Below are 26330 nucleotides of genomic sequence, written 5' to 3' on the forward strand. Positions count from 1 at the left end.
TTCACACTCATACATGTTTTTTTACTGAACCAACACACAACGCTCCAGGACTGAGAAATACCAGCTGCTATCATTTACTATTGAAAAGTTAAAGCATTTAGTGCATTTAGTTACTTTTATGTACATTTACTATATTTTAATTTTATATAAAGAAAGCAGTTACACTTTGTGTTGAAGTAGCCACTGGACAAGAACATAACATGGAACCATGAACATGTTCAATAGCTGGTCAAATACAAACATGTTTAATTTTGCACTGTTAAGAAACAAATTTTAATAATGTATTCATGTGGCCTTTCAAAGTCCCACTTAAAGTGCTGGAGTCTCCAGTAGTGTATTAACTTGTCTCAGTCATCAAGCTGGCAGAGCATGGCCACACCGCGTTTGATCCAGTGCTGTGGGCCCTGGCTGGTGGGCAACATCATGGAGATGACAAAATTGGTGGAGTGGCCTGTGGTAGAGAGAGTACCTCTCCTCTCACTGGTCTTATAGAGAGGGCAATCATACAGTTTCTGAGGTTCACCAATACTTTTCTTTTCAGCTGTGTGAGATTAAAGATAAAAAATAAGGAAACAGAGTCAGGAAAAGGAGAGGAAATAATAATAATAATAAAAAAAAAACAATAGTGTAGTTGAAAGATAAACCAGAAAACACAAATATAATAAACTGCAAATATTCAGAGGTTTAGAATATTAACACTGGCTGTGTGTAAAATAATACAATATTTACCAGGTTTAATCCAGATGATGGGCATCGAGTCAAAAAGGACTTTGGGGTGCTGCTCAGCCAAGACTCCGCTGATGATAAGAAACACAATCAAATGTAATCATGCTTGCCTGCATTTCATTAGGGATGAAAAATATCAAAGTAACAATGTCACAGTATTATGAATTTATTAATACTTTACTAATACTGTACTATAAAAAGAAATATAAATATTTCCTGTACAAATGAAGTGTGGTATAAAAAGGCCTCACACAGAGAGTGAAGGGCCTCAAAAATGTATTTCTACAAAACTTGAATCAATGTAGCCTTCTTTCTACATTTTCAAAAGCAGTCTGCTTCCATAAGCACTGCAAAGCCCTGCTTTTAAACTACAGATAGGGACATGTTCTGGAAACCACATGAGGATGATATAAATAGCAAAGCAAGAGCAGTGGAGCGACTGCAGGTAAAACATACTGCAGACCCTCTTCAGCTTGCTTATCAGCCTCCTGTGGGTGTGCATGATGTTGTCATCCACCTACTCTTGCCTTGATAATAGTGGTGGCAGTGTTTTCCAGTACTCACAATGCCACCTGCAGATCAGCAGTTGTGCTTTTAATTTTGTTATTTGCTGTCTATTTAATCTTACAAATAACCTTATTATAACATGTACCTTTCTTTGTCCCATCGGGCACCATCAAGAAACAATCCGTTAATGTAGACCCCATCCTCGGGTATTGTGTCTGACTTATAAATAGGAAGAACCTGTTAGATAAAATACAACTGCAAGTTAGTACACTTTGGGGCTCTGAGAACATGTTTGACTATGGAGCCTGAGGGATTATAAAATCTATGTTTTCACACCTCAAAATCAAAGCCTAACAAATCAATGGGGACATGGTATTTCCTGGCATAGTTCTGCATAGCTCCAGTTAGGAAGGCTTGTGTGAAGAAGAAGCCAGACAGCCAGAACACGCTGGGCTTTGTGGTATCATACCAAACCTATGGGCACACAATGTTAAAGTAAAATTATAAGACAAGGGAAACAACTCAACTTGCATGTCCCGCCAGAGCAGTGGCATACATACTGTTTAAGTCACATCATCATTTAAAAATCTGAAAAGTCTTACCTGTAAAAACTTCAGCCTTGAGAGAAAGTCAGTTATGTAACTCCCCAGGGGCTTGAGGCTTGGGTAAGAACGCTTGGCCCATTTCTCTGGGACCTTGCCCACAATCAAACCGCCTGCTACAGCCTCAAGCTCTGAATCCATCACCACCAAGCCCTTAATAGCTTTCAACAGGTTCTGCAGACTCAGACGAATCGTACTACACAACCTGAGAGGGCAAAAACAGCAGTTAAGATGTAAAGGGTGATGGGTGATTATGGCTTAACGTTTGTCCTTGAACTATTTGTTCATACGTATTGTAGCGTTCCATCTCTTGGACGAGAACTGTGTTCATACTTTCTTCATAGAGTACCGGGAACTTCAAGAGAGCAGCTTCTGTGTCGAAATCTGATGGAAGCTGGGGCAAAAAGCAAATGTGCAAGTTAGAAAAATGCAGTGGGCGTGGTTTTCTATGCCTGCAAGACAAGGATCCGCCTATCTGCATCTGGAGGGAGGGGCTGTGGGGTTTTTAAAATTTTCTCACGATGTAGATAACCTCTCTATGTCACGAAAAACATAACTAGGTTTTACTCTGTAGAGGGCGCTATGAGCCATTTTTTTACCCACAAAATCCCGTTTTAAAATAAATTTAAAAAATACAAATGTCAGTGACAACACTGTGGTTTGTTTTGCTTTACATATCAAACAGATCAAAAGCATTATTATTATTATTATTATTATTATTATTATTATTATTATTATTATTGTTGTTGTTATGATTATTATTATTATTATTATTATTAATGCAGATGAGGACATAGATATGTGAACTAAACATCATGGTAATTTGTTTCATAATTCTTTAGACTCTTTACTGCAGACCACAGATATCTTTCATGCTATAGAGATGTTACATCTGGACTAACACAGTGTCATAATTGACTGACATCACCAATGTTGCTACCATGCCACTGACAAGTCTTAAAAAAAAGCTAAATGAAGTGTTAATGAAGGTTAAATGAATTTATACCTTAGTAAGGATGTCATTTGCAATGTCAAATAGGGTATTGTCACTCCCAGAACTGGCCCCTCCTTTAGCTTCTCCACCCTGAGTGAGTAGCAGCGAATCAAACAGAAGTTTTGTCTGCTGCAAATCTTTGGAAATGTCCACATTTTCATGCATCCCAAACACCTCTGGATGCTGGGTCAATGGAAGATTCTAGAAGAGAACAAGGATATTATAATTAAACTGAAAGTCATTATTTAGAGAAAAAAACATACATATTTAACCTCTCAAAAGGTGTGTACCTGGATAAACACAATGTACTCTTCATAGCTTGATTTACGTGGAGCAAAGTATTCACCACTGGGTGAGAAAGGGTAGCAAAATGTGTCAATGATGTCCTTGTTGTAGAAGTCAGCCAAGACAGTCATCAGGAGCCGCCTATCCCAGTCATCGGTTACACGGCCACCATAGTTACACTCGCCGGTCAGATATGTTATGGCCTCTAAGGGCACGTCATCATATTCATTTATAAACAGCTAAAAAGGAAAGAAATTAGATGCATTTTAGATCTTCTGATTGTAGAAACTTGACAAGCGAGACTGATTGAATACCTGGAGTTGTCTGATGCTTATACGGAGGTCCGACTCATTGAAGCCATAAGGAATATTCCAGCCCAGTGGACCAAACTTTTTCCTCTCTTGAACAAGAGCATGGAAGAAGCACAGTCCATAAAGTAGTTTCTCCCAAGTCTGGTGAAGAAATCTAAGAGTCAGAGAATGTCCTCTTTGAGACTTATCAATTTCAATATTAAATGTACACCCTACTCACAAACTCCTTATTGGGGCAGTTTTTGAAGAAGTTTGGGTCAGAAATGGGATCTGACGAGTAAGACTGAAGCAGGTTCAGGCGGAGTCCTGTTGGGGGCTCATTTGTCATTTTCACTCCATTCTGCAGGATGGTCACTGGAAACTGATTTCAAAGATGTAAGATAACGTATATATTGTGCATATGCTTAAACTATACATATTATAATCAGATTAAAGCACTATTTAACTGCTTTAAGTGTGTATTAATGAGCATGTGTAGAAAGAAGTGCACAGTGTAATACCATAGATGAAGGGTAGCTTGTGAGCCAGAGGCGGAAGTCTGGGTGACATGTTGCAAAACTGAAGTCCTCACAGATTTTCTCTAGGGTGGACATCCATGAAACTGCCAGGTGACAGTTCTGCAAACACACCCATGTCCCATTCTGCATGGCTGTGGAAATCATTTTAGCAGCTATAGGCCCCTGGCCCTGACCTAGAGAGATAGACTGGAATTTTGTCCCACTCATTTTCTTGTCACTTGCAAATTTAAACAAACCTGTGGGGAGACATTGTTCATTTTAAAGATTTTCAGAAATACCATTTTGTGACCTCTTGACAATCAGTCATTGGTAAGAAAAGACTTACTAGCCATGGGGTCAGCTCCTGGAGAAAGCACAAACACAAGTGGAACAGTGGAGTCAGAATCCTGGTAGCTCTTACTCAGATTAAAAGGAGGGGGCTCGACAAATTTCTTCCCCAGTTTGCCAGTCACATATTTAGTCACAGCTGGCACTATCTTATCAGGCCTGAGACAGCGGACAATGATCATCTTCTGCAGGTCATTGAGTTGATCACACCATGGTGCAGGCAGAGCAACATTACATGGCTCTTTGCTGTCATAAACAGGCTTGAATTCTTCTGGACTCTTAGTAAAAGCGTCTCTGAAAATTAATAACAGTTCAACACACAAGTCAAAAATAAATCACAAAGAATAGTGGAGTAAATAGGCCAAAGTAATTATCTGTTTTGCTTGAGTGATTATTGCTTTTTACTTTATTCCTCGTAAGCCTGGCAGTTCACTGGCTCTGCAGATTTCATCCCAGCTCTTGTCCTGGAGCCAGCTGGGGTCTGGGTTAGCAGTGTTGTTCTGCAGTCCCACTCCCCCAGTTAGCAAGAACATGAAGTCTGAGAATTCAATCTCCTTCTTTGCTCTAGCCAAATACATCAATAGTTGACAAAACAGGCAAATAAAAATCTACATAAAACATTTCAGATGGGCATGTGAGTAAAAGCTGAAATAACTTAGACTTACAGGAGCAAATTGCAACACAAAAGGTAGGAGAAGAGGAGTTTGTCCTTCTCAAAGAGAGAACGGCAGACGTTGCAGTACAGGTTGTAGGTGAAGCGATCAACAAGGACTAGAAGCCTCCTCTCCAGAACCTTAGACTTAATGCTAATGAATTAAATGCAAAATACAGGAGCTTCAAATTAACAAAGATGTTCATTTTTCCCTTACATTTTTAAACCACATAAACTGACTTGCAGGCTATATTCAGAGTATGTTTTTGACAATGTTTATGAACAGTCCCGACAGATTTGTTTCAGCATAATTCCCTTTTTGTAACACTGAAAAATACAATTCATGTGCATGACTCACCTGTCCTGTATAGATTTAATGTAGAGGTTGACAAACCAGCTGAGAGAGTATTGGTACATAGGGTCTATGTTGGCCAGATCAGCAATGCTAAAGAACAGGATGGATGAATGCTTGGCCACACGTCTGTAACCTTCTCTAGACTCAGCTATCTCAATCTCTGTCTTCTCTGCAATCTTGGAAATATGTAAACATCAGATGATTAGTTCAGCATAAGTCTTGAAATTCACAAGCTAGGTGGAGTTTTTTTTATAGCTCATACTTGCTGTTTTTTGGTTATCTCATTGGACATGGTCTTTGCTGAGTCTAAGATCTGAATGGCACTTTCATCTTCCAGTATATTCCCCTCAGAAGACTGCAAAGTTTCAAGGATCTTGTCTTCAATTTCCTTTAGCTGCCTCTTGTTGTCAGCTGACTGCAGGATCAGGGCATTTCTCTCTTCTTCCAATTCTGGCCTGTAGAACACATAGCAGAAACAAGTGTTAGAATGAACAAAAGTAATGAATTTAAAACATTTGAGTTTAAAACCAAAGAGAGCATTTTATACTACCTCTCCTTTGCAACCACAATCCCAAGCAGTTGGTCCTCTAACCCCTCAGGTGTGATCATGAAATTAAGCAAGGACACTTTGGTGGCCAATTCTGGAAGGTAGTGTGGGTTCCTGAGCTTGGTGGTGATGTAGAAACGGAAATCACAGGAGTATTCAATCACGCTCTCACCAAGCTTGATGCAATCCACACCACCTATGTAAAAACAAAGGTATGTCAACTGAGAAATTATTGTTAACCAGTTGATATTACAGAGAATCCGTTGGTTGTCATTTTGAATTCACAGTACCTTGTTTGAAGGTTTGTTTGAGAAGGAGTGGTTCTAGAGAAGGATCCAGCTCTTCCCCCACATTTTCTAGCAGTACGGGTGTTCCAAACTGAATAGAGTTTTCTAAAGTTCTCATATAGTCCCCGTCTGTTAACTTGATGACACTCAGGTTGTTATCTTTCTCTGAATTCTTCACCCACGTGTTAGCTTGACCCTGAGGGTCAATCATCAAAGGCCTACAAGAAGGAATATGTTAAAGAGTAAATAGGTTTTCTTAAGGTTTAAAAAGACAAAATTTAAATTTTTTACAAAAGTTCAGTGCAAAACTAATTTTACAAACATTCTTACCAGGATGTTTAAGAAATACACACTCACCATCTACGTGAATTGCTGACAATAACACCATTGTCAATAGAAAAAGAGTCACTGGGAAGGCCTGCGATGTTCCAAGCCCTGATCTTAATTGGATCTCCTAATGTTTTACTGAGAGAGAAGTCATCTGATGATGCTATGTTTCTAGACTGGAGATATTCAAGAAAAAGCAAACACAGATAACCATTAACTACAGATAAGATAAGATAAGATAAGATAAGATAAGATAAGATAAGATAAGATAAGATAAGATAAGATAAGATAAGATAAGAACATTATATAAAAAAGTAGAAAAATAATAACAGTGCAACTCATGGAGGAAAACAAAAATTCTTAAGTAATTCTATACAATATAAACATGTTATATAAATAAAATAGGTTAAAGCAGCATAAAAAATGTGTAAAAATATATAAAAATTGAAAACAACTATGACAGCTACTACAAAAATGATCAGAGGTTTTCTGTTACTTGACAGAGTTTGGTCCATAACTGAGTGCACTTCTGTCTGAAGCCAGCAGTGAAAGCCCCCAAGTAGGCGATGACACCAGCAGAGATGAGAACATCTCCGGTCAAATTATCATACGTGTTCTGCAGGTCATCTGCAGCTTTTGACCATCTAAGGGCAGAATTTCAGTTAATCAGTGGTATGCTTTTATGATTGCATTGAAAGCCAACAACCACATTTGTGAGCAAAATCATGACCTGGTTTTCTCTCCACCTAGACCACCAATAAGCTTTTCAGCCCTTTCCAGCTTCTTTGCACACAAATCCACTTGGAACTCCAGCTGGGCCTTCTCCTTTGTCTTCTCCTCAAAGGTTTTCTGAAGTGCAGCTAGGCGGTCTTCCACTGCCTTTAACTCAGCTGTCTTCTGGTCCAGCAGGGCCTTGGTATCAGCTAGGGACCTCTGGGCTTCTAAAAGTTTAGCCTTCTTTGGAGCTACAACCTAAACCCAAAGACATAATCATTGTTTAATTGGTTGAGACTGACGAAGGAGTGGGAGCATGGATTTGGGTATTATCAGCAAGACATGTTACGAGAAAAAAAACATTTGACACAATCCAAAAACACTGCACCTTTGCAACCCTGTCATAAGCCTCCATCCCTTTGATCCACTTGCACAGCCCTTCTGCTGCAGAGGAAGCCTTAGCCACTTTGCTGGGATCAAAGTCAGGATTAATCATGTACTCATTACGGATTTTTTGCATCACAAGGAGCTGTAACCCAGATGTAGACAAGTTAGTTAAAACAAAATGATTTTTTTTTTCAAAGAGGAATACTTTTACTGATTCTTACAGGAATATTGTCTCTATCATATTCTTTAAGATCTCGTAAAAAGTTTAAATCCCCCAGAAGCTTCTTGCTGGGACCCCAGTAGTCAAAAACCTAGATGACAAAGACAGTTACATGACCATATCTTTTAAGAGTTCACAATAAAAAGGTTCTTATTTAAAGATGTTATAATGCTCAGTCTAACCTTTTTTCCAGTCCCAGCTGGGTCAGCTATCTTATCTGGCTTTATCTCTTTCATCACACATACAGCTGCCATCACCAGCTTCACCCCTGAAGGGGGATTTTTCATCGACTTCACAATTGTGACATCAGAGGGCTAAAATGAAACAGACAGCGTTACTTGCTTGAGTGTATAAACTGCAATGACCTGAATGGGAAAATTTGTTCCAAAAAGGAACTGAGCTGAGAGGCGCTCACATTCAACGTCTTCAAAGCAGAGATAGCAGCCTCCAGAGCAGGGATGGCTTCAGCTAAGTCACTCTCACATTCATTGTTCAGAGCCTGAGCCTCTTCAGCTTTTATAATTGCTGCCTCTTCATCAATACGCACAATTTTACTCTTTGCTTCCACCTCCACAGATTCCTCTTCAATCACCTAAAAAGGGAAATTAAAAAAGGGGGGGAACATAAAGAAAAAAGAAAGAAAAACAACATTTACATGACTAAACTACACTTTGGGATTGCAGAGTAAATATATGACATGCATTCACCTTCATCATGTTGGTGTTGTCAATTTTTGCCTGTTCCAGTTTGGGTTGTAGGCCTACCAGCTCCTTTTTCATCTCAGCAACCTACAGAGAAGCATTGTTAGAATAACTTATTAGAAAGCTTAACTTTTTAAAGACAAAATATCTAAACAGCTAAAAAAGCTAAACCTAAAAGTCTAAAGACTAAAAGTCTAGTACTGTAAAACGGCACTTCTGGTACCTGAGATTCAGCGAAGGCAAGTTTTTCCAGACCATTGGTATACCTCAGTTTTGCCTTCATTACAGTATCTCTTTTCTGAGTGAGTAGCTGACGGAAAGCTGCTATCAGCTCCAGGTAAGATGTGGGAGTCACATAATTATGACGACCTAGTTCAGAAAGGAATCTGTATTGAAAATATCAGCGTTACTAAGGGCATACACACATATTTATTTCACATTTTTATAAGCAAGTTTCAGTTAAGCATCTCAAACCTCTGTGACAGCTGTTCTGCAGAGGTGTGAAATGTTTTGCAGATGGGTACGACCTCCTGTCTCTCATTTTCACTCATCTCCAGTGTCTCCAAGAAGGTGTTAGCTACTCGCTCAAGAGCTTCCTCAGGCCATGGCTGTTAGGGCACAGAGAGTGAAAGGATAAATGAACAGGAACAAAGATAATAAAATGGCACAAAAGACTCCTGCACCTATTATTGAACCTATGCCTCACATGTTCTCCCCAGATAGTATTTAAATGAATGATTTCTTATGTTCACAAAGTACCTGATACCAATCAATTGTGCAGCAGTTAATGAGAGATGGAAATTGGCGTAAACGATTTCGAAAGGCGTTTCCAATAGGACTGAAGGCCACAACAATGTGCAGGTTCTCTCTACAACGTGCCACAAAGAAGGCAAACAGAGCCAAAGGGCTCAGCTCCATATTCTTATTACCAGCCTGAGCAATGGGTCGTACTGTCTGGAAAAAAGGAATAAAGAGCTAATCATTTTACATACAATGTAAAACAGTCTTTATACAAGAAACAAATTGGTATGTATGAATTCTTAATAGCATACCTCCATGATCTCTTGTTTTTCATCAATAGCAAACAGATTCGGCACCTCTCCTGTATTCAAGACACTGTCCACATCTTCGAGAAAAGCTTCATCTTTAATCTGTGTGTCGGTTATTAAGAATACAGTCTTCTGTCCTTTAACCCCAGCATTTATCAGCAACAGCTGCACATTCAGGAAAAGTAAACAGTGTTATGACTTAAGCACAATATGATACAAATGTTTAAAAATGTCACATCTAAGAATCTAATCAAATTTAATTTGTGAAACACAATTAAATACATCAGAATAAAATGACATAAATTTTTTTTTATAAACTATAAAGTTCACCTTGAGGTCATCTCTCCACTCTGTCATGCCATAACTCTTAGAGATCTCCGGTTGGAACATGGTCATGTGGGCCATTGACGTAGCCAGCCGTGTGATGGACTGTCGTCCGCTACCTCCCACTCCCACTAACAAAGCATTGCCACCTGGCTGCTTTAAGATACGGCTGATACGGGACAAATGCTCCAGCACATAGCTACATAATGCAGATTCTTTTCTCAGTTAATCAAGTTACATGCCATGCTATGTAAATGTTATAAAAGCTAATGCTACAACCAGTGTAGTGATCTACCGAAAGTATTTACCGGAAGATGACAAGGTTCATCTGATTCTTGTGCATCTGGTTGTATTCTTCCAAACATGACACCACCACCTCAGCAAAGGCTTCAACTGAAGGCACTTCAGCATATAAGCGTTCCTCACCCTCCACATCAGGGTTCATGTAGTCTCCAAACAGAAGATTTCGCATGTCCTCCTCAACCAGCTGTAAAGGAAAGAACCGGGAATGCAAACATAATGACTTTCCTAATCATGCCTTCATGATGTGCGAGATCACAAGAAAGTATGGCAGAGCAAATATTCCTTGCTGTACCTGCCAGTTATATATCCATAGTAAAGCATATGACACTACAGTAAGGAAAATGGACTTACTTTACTGCCTTGTTTCAGATGATCAAAGATCTGGTCAAAAGACTCTTTAAAGTGATCTTTGAGAATGCTGTTCATCAGTTTATAGAGCCATGCTCTGTCATTGTCATCAACCAGACGGTCGTAGTAGACACGAAAGACTTCATGGACAAACAGTCGTATCATAGTATGTTTGTCCTTCAGAGACTCTTTTTTTAGTAGCAAACAGCCTTGAATGACACGGGAGAAGTCCCGTAGGTTGAAGGTGTAGTGAGACTTGGCTGGAGTTGGAAGCAAGTTCTCCATGGCTTTCTTGTACACCTTAGGAAAATCATGAAAAATAATAATAAAAAAAAACATAACATGTAGGAATATGTAGGAAAAAAGAATCAGAATTGTAGAATTCTTGCAATTTTGTACATGTCATAGGAAAACTTACTTTCATCATAGCTATCACTATTTGCTTGCCAATGGTAAAAGCTTCAGGTGGGAACATGTTGCCTTTCAGATAGAAAGCCACAATGTTGGAAAAAATTCGGACCATGGTGTCATCGTTGAAAGGATTAATGCTAAAAATGTTGAAATGCCGCAGGAAACGAGAAGTTACAGCATTCCTTCCACCACCAGGGGGTCCCATTGCTGAGATCAGCTGGAGGTCCACAAGAGTAATCTTGGATGTATCCTTCAGATCATACCTGACAGAATAAAAAACAATCTGGTCTGCTTTTTTATTGACGAGTGTTTTAATATTGAGAATGTAGTCCTGTTTATGTGTTTATCACATTTTCATCATAATTCTAAATCAGCCGCTAATAGGGGGTTTACCAGTTTCCATGGTCCATGTACTGTCGAAGAAGTTCCACAGGAGGCTGTGCCCCAAACTGTTCTAGTGCAGGCATGTTCACGTCATCTATGAAGATGACACACTTTTTTCCTGTGGGCGGGCCAAACACCCCTTTCCTTCTCCTATCTAACCTGGACATAATGATGTTCTAGAAGATGTAGTAAATACAGAATAAAATAAGTAATATTCTCATATACAGTGTATATATATATATATATATATATATATAAAACTAGCTGACGTGATCCACATTTCAACAAGCATATCTTCCATCTGTATTTCAGCAAATACAAACCTGAGTTTGGTTAGCACTGGTGCGGGCTGAAAAGCTGATGAAGAAGGGTAGGTAGAAGTCTTTGTCCAGATCGTTCATCAGTTTCTCCTTCACATATACTGACTTCCCCGTGCCAGTAGGCCCAACAAACAGAAGAGGACTAAACAACCAAATAAAACATACATGAATAAAAATTGTGGTATGAATCATAAATAAATGCACCTAAAACACAACAAACATAAAAGCTGCAATTGCACATGTGGATCAATCATTTATGGCAAAAATCCAGTTTTGACATTTGTGTTGATCAATGCCACTGTGACCTTTGAGAATACTAACACGTCATGGTTGATGCAGAGGTCCAATAAGAAATTGTACCGAACTGTGTCTATAGTGGGAACAATGATCTGTGAAACTTTGGTGTTTCTGTTTTCCAGACTGAGATTCTTTATGGCATCATTCCAGGGAATCCACTTGCCTTTTCCTTTAAACTGTGGAGAAGATCACAGTATGCATTCACTATTATAACATAAGTGAAACTCTTCTGACTGATGTGATTGCACAATACCTCATAAAAGTAGTCATACACCAAGCCTTTCTCATCCAATGGACACTCCCATTTTCCAACTGTTTCAGGAATTGGATTTTCTTTTGTTTCTCCTGAAACTGTCGCTCTTAAGAACTCACTAAACTTCTCTCTGCTATCTGCATCACAGCTACCACCCACAGACCACACCAAAGAGAATGCAAAAGCTGCCTGCAAATAAGAGGGAAAAAAGAAAAGGAAAAGTCTAATATTATTTCACTAAAGAAAAAACTCCAAGTCAGGAAGAGGAAGTATTCTGTGTGTAAGGAATACATTTACCCAAAAATTTAAAATAAGCAATGGTAAATGATTAAACATGTAGCTCTTTTTACCATGATCCATGCACGAATATTTTTATCACCAGGGCCTGTCTTTAAGGGTTCAGTGAGAAGCATCTCAAACAGTCGACACAGAGACACCACAGTGTTACTGTTGCTGGTAGGAACAACTTCCTGCAAACAAACCCACAATTTAGCATGACAGTTTTTTTCCTACGTTCTACATAAATCACTTGACATTTTTAAATATTTGCCATATGGTCACATACTTTGCAGTGCTTGCGCAGCATCTTGAAGGCAGGTGGAAGGAGCCAGTGGAAGAGCTCCAACAGCAGAGAGCGGTTGTCTGGGCTCTGCAGAGTATCAGGAAGAGTGTTCATCCAAGAAATCCCCAAGGGCTTCCAGCCTAGCTGAGATGGTTCCATGTAGATCATACCACATCTACTGACTGTGGCAGGCTGCGGTGAGAGAGACAAAAAAATAAATAAAAAAACAAAAATCCAGTTATATCTTCTCAATGAAGTAGGAACAGGCTAAACAACTGTTCAATATTTTTACCAAGACTTTGATAAACTACTTAAGTTTCATTAGTGCAAATTGCTGAAACAAGAAATTAAGGAGAAATTGTTACATTTAGTGATAGGATAGTGGAATAAATTGAATGCACTACGCATATCTAACTTACAGAAGCTTGTGAAAGATCCATTGCTTCAAATATCAGACTCATCTGACTTGACATCTGAATGATCTCACCACTCATCAAGCACAACTGTGCAAGAAGAGAAAAGTGAAAAAGTCACTCCAGTAAATGAAAAATGAATAAGTATGAATATTATACATTTTTACAGAATATTATGTACTTTTTTGTTGTCATCCAGCACTGTGTTCATGCTCTCAATCCACAATGTATCTATGGGGCCATCAAACACCACCCACTTGCGGTCTGGTGTGTCAGCCGATGCAAACTCACGAAATGTGTTGGCCACAATCCCGTCTGTCCACTAATTAAGAAAAAAAGCCAAAAAAAGGAAAAATGGGAGGAAGGATGGGTGATATGTTATCCTAGTACTCTAAACACACACATTTATCTGCACTGCAAATGAGCCACAGGACAAGTTTACCTCATGGGAAACTAGATCAAACTGTCCAAAGAGCTGTCCCATGGTAATAGATTTTGGGTTCAATGTCCTGAAGATGACCCTTTCTTCTGCACCATACCCCTTCTCATTCATGAGAGTCAGAGTATGAGCTAGAACATGCAGCACCTTGGTTTTTCCAGAAAAGGGTTCTCCCACCAGCATGAACCTGAAAAAGGATATATTGGGTTGTACATATTCCATTCAAGCCACAGATCTTTATTTGAGTATAACTAAACATATGGCAAGAAGGATCTGAAAATATGGCTGCATTGATAGTAAAAGCGAACCTACCCGTGCCTAACTATCATCATCTCATATGTCTGGATCATCTTTTGTAAGAAGACCTGTGTTGGCTGCACATTGTGATTTTTACAGCACTCCTGAGCAGCTTCTAAGAACAGCTGATATAAATGAGAGAAATATATACATATGACGTGAAATACATGATAAAATAAATCATAAGAGACAGGACAAAAGAATAATTAAAGGCATCAAAGTATCAGACCTGATAGTCAGCTGTAGGAAGAGAGATGCCTGGGAACAAATCACTGGTTATTCCGTTAAACAGTGGAATATCGTGGGAGAGAAACTTGGGCTCATTAACATCCTTTATGGATCTCAGGAGCTGAATGTTACAACAACAGGAAAAAAGTTAATTGGTCATAAAACTGCAAATCAGTTAACTTAAGTTCACAATCAGGGAATAGACTAAAGTTTGACCAATAAATCAGTTTTAGCACAATTACCAGAATGTCCTCATTCTCATTAGGGTACTTGAGCTTGAGGTTTCCTGCAGCTACAAGTACTGCTTTGACAGCCCTCATACCATAATCATAATGGAACTGAGAGGAGAGCTGTTCAGAACAAAGCCTGTATGTCATCACAATCTTCACTGACAGTGGTTTGGCATTGAGAAAGCCATATGAATACAGAGAGATCTCTGCTATTAGAGCGTAGTTGGGGACCATCATAGCCACCGTTCGGAACAATACCTGTGTAGAAAAAAATGAAGAAATTGTTATATCTCAAGTGTAGGAAAGTGAAATTCTAGCTTTTATTATTTCATAATACATTGAACTGATTTCACTGTATTAAAAGGTGTCATTTCATAATGTAAAATTAAATGTAATGATTTGAAAAGTAACTTAAGAAAATAAACTATATCTTCAAATTGTCAAGATATTCATAACTGACACTACTAATGATCTGTTTGCTTGTAAAACACCTTGAGGTTGTCTGGGAGTTCTGAGCGTCCTGCATAGCCAGGGTTCATTGTTATAGAAACAAAACAGTTGGGATTGAGTTTGAGCGTGGTCCCTTCAAAGTCGAAGTACTCCAGCTTCTGCTCAATGGCCCTCTGGATGCAAAGAACCTGCTGGGCCACTACAGACAGCACCTCCAGCTCAATACGGTTGAATTCATCAAAGCATGCCCAGGCGCCAGATGATGCTAGACCTTTGAAAAACTGATAATTTGCGTCAAAATACACATTATTAAAGGATTATTGGCACATACAAATATGGCAATCGAATAAAAAGTTTACAAATTATAAATCAATTTACTTTTCCCATTGCAAGGTAATCCAGTCCATCTGAACAGTTAAAGACCACACACTGTACAGCAAGAGCTTTGGCTAAGTCTTTAGTGGTTTCAGTCTTTCCTGTTCCAGCTGGACCCTCTGGTGCACCTCCCAAATTCAGGTAGAAAGCTCCAATCTAAAACAAACAGTTTTGAAATGTGATCACTCTTCACTTTCCCTGAAACAGAACATGACTATATAGAATTAAAGTTAATGTAAATCTTTTATTTATTTATTTTTTTTACCAGGGTTCGGTAGCATCTGTCAGTTAGAGGAGTGATGACCAGACGTGGCGAGTTCCCCAGGTACTCGTAGGCGTACTTAACATTACAATTTATTATGTGAACACGAACGTTGTCATTGCTCCAGTAATAACGAAGTTGAGCAAGCCAGTGGAAGTCAGTTTCATGTAACACGCCTGTTAAAAAAACAACACTGTAAATATCTGGGTACTCTTTCTGAGTATGAATCTAATTAAATTAAATAAAAAATACTTTATTAATCCCGGAAGGAAACTTCTAATAATGTTTTGCACTACTATGCTAAAGAAACAAAATAACTTTAAGGTACCTTTATCAATAAGCTCCATTACGACATCCCTGGCATGGACATCGATAGTGACCAATGCTCCCAGAGTAATCCTTGTTTGTTTTGGCAGTTTTCCTCTCACAAGCTCTACAATATCATTTAGCTGGTTCTGGAGCTGCTGATAGTAGTTCTTTAAACCCTGCAGGAAACAAGCCCATAATTACTCTTTAGGATTTCCCTCAAGGTACTTTTTTATGCTATCTTGCTCATTAGTAGAAATATACAAGTCAGTTGGTCAACAATCGCGAAAAAAGAAAGCTTTATTCTTCCATATCATAAATATTTAGTAATAGATTCTTATGGGGCCTGATTGAAGTTTCTTCAATTTTTATAAATAAATCAGTTTTTAATCTTAACCACCAACCTAGAGATGATCATTTTTTTCAGTTTGTAAAAACTACTAAACATCATTTCAATAAGTAACGCATTCAGTATTCAATAAGCAAAAGTAAAATAGAATAAAAATATGCAGAACAAAGACCCACATTAGCTCCTTCACTAATGGCTTCATGAACTTCTAAAGTCCAAAAAATCTGTGAGGTGCAGAGCACCACTTGTCCAGGCCACTCCTTGACCCACTTCTCCCGTACAGTCTCAGCATAGGCCTGTGCATAAAACCACACAAGAGGGACGTTATATTAAATATATTTGTAGCATGATGTTTACACAACATGATTGCACAGCAGATAAGAAACTGTTTTATTCAAGGAATATAGGAATAGTAATCTTACCACTCTGGACCTGGCTATTACATCTCTGACACTTTGAAGCATCACATCCTCCACCTGAACCAGCCACTTCTCTACAGCTCCCTTGGCTTCAGATGTAGAGATGTGCTGGATTAACTCGACACGCTCCCCTTCACTGCTGTACATGGCCTGAACAAGAATAGCATAGCTTAATGAACCCTAATTAAGTATGATGTCATGTAACAATAGAAATATCAGCTGCCTTGCCTGGATATCCATATTGGGTAGGAAGTCCAGTTTGGAAATACCCTCAAAGCACTTCTTCAGATGAGGCTGAACAAGCAGTGGATCCTTGGTTTCAGAAAGAATCTCCAGCATTTCATCATTAGATAAGAAGAAGAACCTGCACCAGACAAGTAGCAAATGTTATACTCTATGATTTTACTAAATAACTGTACCAAAAATATTTTTTAGTTTTTTTACCTTGGAAAAAAGAGACGTTTCATTTCCAGATAGGCATTTAAACCTTTCATAATGATATCAAGGAGGCTGTTGGAATCTTGCAGTTTCTCTAGCAATCCTGGTAGCGAGGTTGCCGGCAGAATCTGTGATTGCAGATAGTTAGGTAATTAAAATGATTAATGTGTTACAAATTGTATATTCTCTAATTCTGTATTATATATATATATATATATATATATATATATATATATATTACCTTAGGGTCCCTAACACAGTGCTTCATGACCTCTTTCCAATTTCTGTCAACAGTTTGGAAAATTTTTCCTTCTTCTGGAATCTGCTGCATTATGTCCTGAGATGAAAAGATGGGCTCTAGGTAAAGCCACTGGGCCTGCACCTTCAGCCACTCATCTATGGTTTCCTGGATACGAAGTAGACGCTGCTCCCATTGCTAAGATCACAGAACAAACACTATTACCAAACTGTTAAAAAAAAGACTTAAAAACTCCTTATTGGCAAAACTAGCAGGCAAATTGAGTATTTATTCATTATGCAAACTAGCTTTCTAAAAGGTGAATCCAACCTTGATTTTATTTTCAAAGGGTTTGATGAATGGTGAGCCCCTCATTGTCTGGGTTTTCACAATCTGGTCATCCAACATTGTCTGAATATTATCCAAAGCAGTCAAGATAGAAACACTGGTTTCCCTGTAAGGCTGATGACTGAAGGAAATGTCATCCCAAACATGCACCATAGTTTCCATAGCCTTCTCCAGGGAAAATTCCTGCAAAGAATCATTGAGAGGGCATACTGTACTCATTGCACAGCCTTAGTTAATCTGTAGAAAAAAATTTGAGCAGTTCTCACTTTGCTAGCAGCAGCACTGATTGACTCAAACTCTTCCAGGTAAGGGGCCAGGTTTTGTGTGAGAACTTTCTGTAGTGTTGAACTAGAGTTTGGGGTCAGGTCATACCCCACTATCTGTGACATTTGGTCCCAGTGACGAGATCTAATACCTGGGTTACACAATATGGACACTAGAGGGATATAGCCCTGCAAACACAAACATATTCTAATTATATCAGCAAACAATACATGGTTTGCTATGAAAGCTCATTCATGAGCCACTTTAAAGGATTTGCATTAAATACCTTGAAGCTTTTGATTTGCTCCATTACGGCAGAACACAAAACTACTGCAGGGCTTTCCAGCTTGGTTGGATCCTCACTAGTTTTGCTTCTAGTGTTCCCAGAAATCTTCTCCATCTCTTGTGCATCCTTATTGTGCTTCTGTTGGAAAAACCTGAACATCTTGAAAACTTCCCTATAAAACTCATCCACTTGAACCTCCATGTTTTCGCCATCGAGCTCCAGGAAAGATCCATTCATCCATCTACACACAGAGAATTAAATGCTTTTAGGAGATGTTTTTAAAATCTAAATACAACATGTATCAGATTAAAAATTGCACCTGCTCTCCATGTGCTGCCACTTAAGAATAAATCCGAACAGTTGCTGGTATGGTTCAATACTGGCTTTGATGACTTCAACTTCAGGGTAAGATGATAGTTCCAATTTGTAAAAGGCCTCTTCCTTATTAATGGATACAATATCCTCTTCAGCCACTTGAAGAAGTTTTTGAACCCGTCTCACATCTGTATCATACTGTCAAAAGAAGTAATGATTTAAATTAATATCTGTAGCATTATTTAGATTTATTTTGCCACAGATGCTCAGGAAATATTGATTATGAGCTTTCTTCTAAAGAACTGAAGATGAGGACTAAAAGCTGATACTCACATATAGACATTTTAAATATGAAGATATTTTTATCTGTTTGAGACCTCACACATGAAGATAAAAAATCAGGCATTTAACAGTTTTGATCATACTGTGTGTGGTGTGCTCCGTTAATCTCAGCACAGAACAACACACATAATAATGCTGTCCTACAACCGATCTAGAATCTAGTCCTCCGAGCCAGAAATCTCGCATGACCAAATGTGATCTAACAAAAACGAAGAAGAAGAAACAGCAACAACCGAAAAAAATGAATAACAACTATGGCATCAGAATAAACTCTCCAATCAAGAATCCATCTTCAGTCTGGAATTTCAGACTTAATTTTTTCTAAATTAGGAGGCCTACATTTCCTTTTACTTATAACTATAATGTTGAAAAAAAAAAAGAATCCCACTTTCATAAACAGATGCTTCTCTCATGGTCACTGATCTACAAACACAATTTTCCCCACATAGATACTACGTATGGAAGAATAACAACATCACATACAGAACAAACCCTTATTTTACCCTTTCTGGTCTTACAATATACTCCTGGTTCATCAGCTATTTAACCCAGATGGGTTATTAATGACATATCAAGAATTTATCTTAAAATATGGTATCACAATTCCTATTAATGAATTTAACATAGTTAAAAATGCAATCCCAAATGGAATAATAATGCTATGGCCAAATTTGTTTTTGTTTGTTTTACCTCAACACTCAATAATAATCGTCATATAAGCTCATTATTTCAAAAGGATGTCATATCCGTTCCATACGTAGTATCTTACTGGAATGGCATCATTAATAATCTTGACTGGAAAAAGATTTGGAACTTGCCGGCTGGATATATGATAAATAATAAAGTAAAATAAGTATCTTTTAAGATAATTCACAGATACTACCGATATTACCCAAGTTTTTCTACAATGATTTAAAAAGGATATGGATATAAACTGATTTTTCTGTGAAGGATACCCTGAATATGTATTTCATCTATTCTGGTCTTGCCCCTTCTCCGCCAAATTTTGGGAAGACACTTGTTACTTGATTTCAGTTTGTACTGAAACACCCCTTTCCCTTTGCTTTGAACATATGTTGCTTGGCTTCACCAACTATCCATCTGAGAAAAAAAAAACAACAAAAAAAAACTATTTTATATCATTAATCCTATTATATATTTAGCCAAATGGCATATCCACAAATGTTAACATACTATTCAAAAATCACTTTTCTCTGCCTTTGATAATGAGGTCAAACAATATTTTAAAACTATAAGACATTCCACTAAAATGAAAGCCATTAAGGCCTTTGATTTATGTGCTATTTTTAATGTATTTTTTAATGTATATTTGAAATGCGGCTTCTGAACGATTGTAACCCCCTGGTGGCTGTATTGCATTGTTCTGTACGGCATTATTTGTTTTAATAAAGCTCAAAATAAACAAAAAATAAATAAATAAATAATAACAACAATAACAACAACAATAATAATAATAATAACAATAATAATAATAATAATTATTATTATTTTTATTATTGTTATTATAAAACCATGGCAACAACCGGAAAACACAACACCAAGCATGGAAGAGGATATAGAAGATGAGGGAATGGTGGACAACTGCTAACAGAAAAATCTAGAACTGAAAAAAATAACAGACTGGAGACAGCGTGAACTCGCTCTCTGATTGGCTACATTCTGTTCCACATCACAATTCACAGAGTCATAATTCAGGAGTTGTCGGCTTTCCCCACACACGTGAAAACCTTTGGTCATAAATATTGAACATGTTCAATACTTGCGATTGTCGGCCACGACCCGTTTTAGAGCCAATTGTTGGGACGAATTCGCTCTTAACACTCCTCAGACCAAATGATAATTTTATAGGAAAATCTTACAAGACTTAAGATTATCGGGTGTTTGCCGTCCTTGGTCAGGAAGGGGCAAAATTGGGACAAAAACATCCCAATAATCTTTATGTGTGTACCAGGCCTAAGTTTAGCATGGCATAAAATCTGGAATAAATAGTCTGAATTCTACTTCTTAAAATCATATAAAAACACAACTACTTACTACCTACTACAACACCTTGAAAAATGATGGTAAGCAGATTTTGTTTCTTTCAGCTTGAGCCAATACAGAACAGCTGGATACTGTTATACAGAAAACGAAATAGAATAGAAAACGAATGCATGCTTCCCAAAATAATAAACTATTTTAAGGGTCATCAGGAAATGATCATGACACTGTACCTGCTGCATCATTTCTAGTTCGGAACATTGTGGGAACTCCTCTATCATACGTCCCAACTTTGCCAGCTGAGTCATTAATCTCTCTCTTTTGGCGATGAGCTCTTTCTGTCCTTTTTCCTTTGCCTCCTGCAACACCTGTAAAACAACAGATTATTCAAAAGTCCTGTCACCACCAAATACTGTACTATCCTATCCTGTATTATACTATATATAAGGTGTGTTAGAGGTGAACAGGGGGCCAGCCACACCCTGTTGCTCTCTTACATGTGTGGGAACAATATACTTGTCTTGAACATTAAAAAAAAAATCAGACAAGATTGTGAATATGTGAATTTTAGAAAAAACAGAAAAAAGCTAAACACTATTTCCATGTTAGGAGAAGAGATAGAGGTGGTAAAGGACTACAAGTACCAGGGTCTTCACATGTACAATGATGAGTTGGACTGGAAATACCACACAAGCTGTTTGCAAGAAGAAGCTTAGATCCTTCAGTGTTTGCAGCAAAATGTTTCATATTTTCTATACGTCTGTGGTGAAGGTTACTGTTCTCTGTTAAGTAATTTGTTGGGGCAGCAGCATTAGAGTGAGACACTCAAAAAATCAAACAAATGCATAAAGCTTGGGTTTGGGTGAGGGACTAATCTGGAATCCCTGGTGCTGATAGTGCAAAGAAACCAGATAATGCACAATATAGCACACCATGCACAATATGTTTTTTTCAGTCCAAAATGACAATTTAATCTGTAATCACTGTTTTTCCTAATCTTTGAATTCATTTACTAATTCACATTAATATTGCAATAATAATACTTTACTCGGGTAAATATTAAATTAATTTTATATTGTTCTAAGCAGACACAGAAGCTTTACCTCATTGTTGAGCTCAAATGCATGAAGGATCTTTTTTGGCCAGAGAAAAAGAGATGAGTTAAGCTCCAAATCCTCTGGCTCCATGATGTGGACATCTAAGAGGTACATGAGTCTGGAGCTGGCTTCCTGTCAGATTATACAGGGTTATATAATGACAGATTTGATATATGCTTGTGTAAAACACAACATGCAGAACTTTTCATCATAAAACTCACCTTTAATTTTTCATTAAGTTCACTAATTCTCTTTTTCTTGGTGAAATTGATATATTCAATCGTCTGAGCTATGTCATCTGTAGTTTCTGGAACGTCCAGAGCTTTCTTTTTGATAGCTTCATATTCAGAGCAGATCCTTTAAACAAACACAAAAGAAGAACATATCAAGTTTGAAAAAATGTAACTGCTAAGCAGATTTACAACTTTCCTTACAAATGCTACAGAAAAGTGACCTACTGCCGATTTTGCTCACGATGTATGGCGACTAGTTTCCTCAGAAGAATTTCAGAGTAGGTTTTGGCTTTGTTGGCCAGCCCTTGTTTCAGCTCCTCACAGTCCAGATGAACCATTGTGAAAAGAGCTTTTGACGGGAGCCTGATAATATCCTTTGACAGGAGACGAAACTCCTCCACTTGCTTTAACAAACCATGAAATTACACATCAACAGTCGAAATTATATCAAAGAAGGTAAAAGCAAACATAGGTATTAATAATGTGCAAGCAGATTTTTTTTTTTTTTTTTAGAATTGCTTACTTTAATATACTCATCTAAGGAGTGCTCCTCTTCCATAAATGTATCTACTTGGGTCTGTGCAGTTCCATTGACCAGCCAGTCATAGCTGTCAACTACAAAATACACCTCAAAAGTCAGCAATGAAAAAACTGATATAGGTGGAGTGCTAGTAGAAATTTATGAACGATTGTAGATCACCATAGCTCTGGAGATGTTTTTCAGGTTCCTCTAGATTTTTCCTCACTGTGTTCTGAACAGAACTCTTGGCCCAAGAAAGGATCTGCTCAGCCACCCTGGCATCCACAAATGAAGATGAGTTTTGTGCCAACCAAGCCTGGACAGTCTGCACCTTCTGTGAATCAAGGTTATCGACATGAATGCTTGTCCAACTTAAATTTCTATGATGAAAACTGGCCATAAGGTGGGTACCATCACCTGCAAAGTATTTGCTAAGGAGTAAAGGATCTCCAAAACAGAATCTTCCAGATCTTGGAAGGTGGGGTAAACTTCCATCTTTTCATCATCAAATGTCAAAGCCATCCGGAAGACTGGCAAGCTGTGGTGATTGCTCAGATCAAATACATGGACAAACTCTTCAATAGCTGCCTGAATGAGGGACTTCAACTAGGAATTTAAAGAAGAAATACACAGTAAGTATGAATGGTAAATCTTTCTTGAATAATTTCATTTTCCTTATGTTTGCAGCTAAAGACACAACCTATATTAAGAGTAATTTTTCATGTTTTCCTTTGTCAACCTTTGGATGTATATCTCAGACAAGGAGCTTGCTAATTAGCCTAAAAATACAGTGTAGGACGTGCAATATAATTAGTGTATTTATTTATTTTACTTAAATAGAGTACTGAATTTTAAAAAATAGGTATTATACTTGCCAAGTAAAACACAAATTAATATAATCTTACCTGAATGGATATCAGGGTGGATGCACAGTTGTAAAAGGAACTCAGTTTCTCCTCTTTAACTTCCTTTAAAATCTTTGTATTAGTTAATAAGTGAATGATTTTGGGAAACCATGTGTTCATAATATGATCCTCCTTCCTCTTACACTCCACTGCAGCTTTGTTCTTTAAGCTTTTACAGTCAACAGGTCCTGAAGTTCTATGTCAACAGAGGCCATAATGAGGTGAAAAAGAAGCAATAAGTGACAGACGGGTATAAGCCTGTTTGCTTTTATAAAGTGTTTGGTTACCTGCACCCTGACAGATCAGCTAGGATCAATGGAGAAAATGTTGTGTAGCCAATCTCCAATATAGTTTGCATGACAGGATGAAGAATGTGCAAATTTCTCTTTATGATGTTGCGTCTTTTAACAAAGCTACCATGCCATGGTTGGGAGAAATCAAGAATTCTGAAAGACAGAAAATCCACAACAAATTTTACAAAAGGACATTGACGAAAAGATCAACTGGTAAATGATTATTGTATGTAAAACATTTGTTCATATTACACACTCACTTTGACTGGATAGCTTTCGGTTTTTCTGAGCTCTCCTCTACTGTAAAAGGATTCTTTAACATTTGGTCCACTAAAGGGAATGAATATAGAAAAAGTTACATACAATTCACTTGTAGTATACAAGAGACTATGGAAATTTTAAAATGTGGTGATGGACAAGACCATCAAAAGACCATTAAGATGTTCAGACTCTTATAAATGTCACAATACCATCACGTATTGTTCTGTACGTATAAGATCTCTGAAAAGGTGTGTACAAGATTATTCATAAGAATTAGAGCTGCTTTTCAAGGCATAGGCAGAGCAAAAAGTAGCCTTTTCTTTTCAAAGCACCCAGTTTATATAATATACATAACACGGCAAGTATTTATCCCCCCTTCAATTCTGGGCACAACACCAACAATTTTTGCACAGTATACATTCACACAATGCATAATGTATAGCATTACCCGTGTGCTTGACAGTCTCACTGTGGAACTCATCAGTGACTTCCATACAGAGCTCCTGTAACAGCTTATTTGTCTCAGGGCTCTCTTTCAGTTTGGGATCAATTCGAGCTACAATCAAGTCCAACCACTGTTGCTGGATTGGAGCAACGGGTCGACTCTCTACACACTGCTTCAAGAAATTGTAGTTCATCTGTAAATTATGCAAATAAAAAAAGATAGGTGAGGCAAGAAAATTGTGCTTTCCCTTCCTTATTTGTCAAATTGATAATAAGCATACCATTCGTTTCCGCTCCTCACTGAGCATCTGTAAATGAAGTTAGAAATAAACATTATACTATGTCTTGCTGTATTTCTTTCTTTTTACAAAATATTACAATTTCTAATTACAATGTGTGCATAAATAAATAAACAGAGGTGACATACAGAAGATGGAAGTTGTGGTTCTGGTGAGAGACACCTAACAGTTTTCCTTTCATTGCTTTTCCTGTACTCTACAAGTGCTCTGGAAACGCTATCACAAAACAAACAAACAAACAAACAAACAAACAAACAAACAAACAAACAAATAAATAGGAAGCCACCACAGGGCAATTGAAAATATTCTAGCTGAATGAAAAATCATAATAGTACATACAGTATCCTTTGGGTTTGGTTTTGCTTTTTCCATTTGCTTGTTTGGGGTTGCAATAGCTTCGTGTCAGCCTTTAGCTTCTGGGCTGACTCCTTCATGGCCGCAATAGTCTGTTCGAACTCATTTATGTCTCCGGTCCTTTTAATGGGGGGCAGGACGGCAAACTTTGGCATGCTCTTCACCGGTGTAGCTTTGGAAAGCCCCGGTGAGGTAGCCATTCTGGAAAACCACCAAAGAAAAAAATAGAAGCAAAATATATAGCCGCAAAGTAAAGACTGTTGTAAGATAGACAACTGTAGACGAAACTCGAAGTAAAACAGTGTTACTATGGAAACAGTACACTGGGTAGTAACAGGAGGAGGCGGGGCATGGTACAAACGCAACAAGCAAAACACTTGCATGGATAATATTAAATCGAAAAAGGAAATGTAAAAGTAAATAACATACGATCCTTAAGCATAAATAACAACATCACCTCTGGCACCACGATCATCTCTGAAGTTGGTTGTCACTTCTTTCTATCGCAAACTAGAATTTAACCCAACAAAATGTTCTGTGTTTATGGAACACATACAGAAGTTTGCTCCGCTGATTTCTGAAAACTTCAAAATGCAGTGTGATAAAGTTTGATTATTTATAGGTTATTAGGCTGTTATTTTACTCGTCCGTTGTATTAGAGATCAAACATGTGGCCCCTGGACTAAAATGTAAATTGACACCCTTGATATAAGTACTGGGCTAAAAATAAATTATTCTACAGGCATTGTTAATAAAGGTTTGAGAACTACTGCATCAAATACATTTATTATTTTTCCATATACATTGTATTTCCACTTTATATTTTTATCTACATCTTTTACTCATTTTATTTTGTTATTTTTCTTATTTACATATTGTATTTCTTTTACATATTTACACATTGGCACATTCATTATAACTTAGATATTTCAATAGGTCTCCAAAACCCCAACATTTAATCAAAGGTATCTTGAACTAAAAAATACAGTATTTCACATTATGATTAGAGTAACTTTCCAAAAGCTAAGTTATTTTAAATCATGTACAGACGTGTACATTTCGACATCAGTGTAGTAATTCTGACCAGCTGGGCTGGCTCCCCTTATAAAACAAAGAGAAGTCAGATTGATTAAGTAATAAAGATATAAAAGACACAAGTTATCCCTTATTTTAAAATTTCTCAAGTAGGCCCTGGAGCGTCTCAGTACCACAA

General features: G+C 37.7%; 1 protein-coding gene across 1 annotated transcript; it reads right to left on the reverse strand.

Annotated features, from left to right (window-relative positions):
* Nucleotides 1–25317, reverse strand: dnah12 (dynein, axonemal, heavy chain 12). Its single transcript, XM_042004022.1, is given in 72 exon segments — nucleotides 1–541; nucleotides 730–797; nucleotides 1379–1470; nucleotides 1570–1707; nucleotides 1836–2040; nucleotides 2126–2229; nucleotides 2842–3030; nucleotides 3120–3353; nucleotides 3429–3566; nucleotides 3646–3786; nucleotides 3926–4179; nucleotides 4269–4564; nucleotides 4676–4834; nucleotides 4936–5076; nucleotides 5281–5453; nucleotides 5540–5732; nucleotides 5828–6020; nucleotides 6115–6329; nucleotides 6469–6614; nucleotides 6935–7082; nucleotides 7169–7410; nucleotides 7541–7681; nucleotides 7761–7850; nucleotides 7942–8073; nucleotides 8175–8351; nucleotides 8467–8547; nucleotides 8684–8846; nucleotides 8935–9068; nucleotides 9220–9414; nucleotides 9513–9674; nucleotides 9840–10032; nucleotides 10142–10320; nucleotides 10488–10784; nucleotides 10903–11158; nucleotides 11289–11455; nucleotides 11603–11741; nucleotides 11921–12072; nucleotides 12150–12338; nucleotides 12500–12619; nucleotides 12715–12903; nucleotides 13131–13214; nucleotides 13306–13446; nucleotides 13567–13750; nucleotides 13876–13985; nucleotides 14090–14209; nucleotides 14331–14576; nucleotides 14810–15049; nucleotides 15147–15299; nucleotides 15409–15581; nucleotides 15734–15890; nucleotides 16237–16356; nucleotides 16483–16843; nucleotides 16924–17045; nucleotides 17159–17353; nucleotides 17486–17686; nucleotides 17770–17955; nucleotides 18054–18294; nucleotides 18373–18566; nucleotides 20945–21079; nucleotides 21815–21940; nucleotides 22030–22165; nucleotides 22267–22445; nucleotides 22565–22656; nucleotides 22742–22895; nucleotides 22979–23167; nucleotides 23467–23662; nucleotides 23754–23912; nucleotides 24020–24089; nucleotides 24469–24658; nucleotides 24746–24772; nucleotides 24892–24979; nucleotides 25103–25317. Coding segments are annotated over 72 exon segments (12003 nt in total). The 3' UTR covers nucleotides 1–347.
* Between the last annotated feature and the right edge of the window lie 1013 nt (nucleotides 25318–26330).

This window comes from Melanotaenia boesemani, chromosome 13 (genome assembly GCF_017639745.1).
Source record: "Melanotaenia boesemani isolate fMelBoe1 chromosome 13, fMelBoe1.pri, whole genome shotgun sequence".
In the NCBI taxonomy this organism is placed as follows: domain Eukaryota; kingdom Metazoa; phylum Chordata; class Actinopteri; order Atheriniformes; family Melanotaeniidae; genus Melanotaenia; species Melanotaenia boesemani.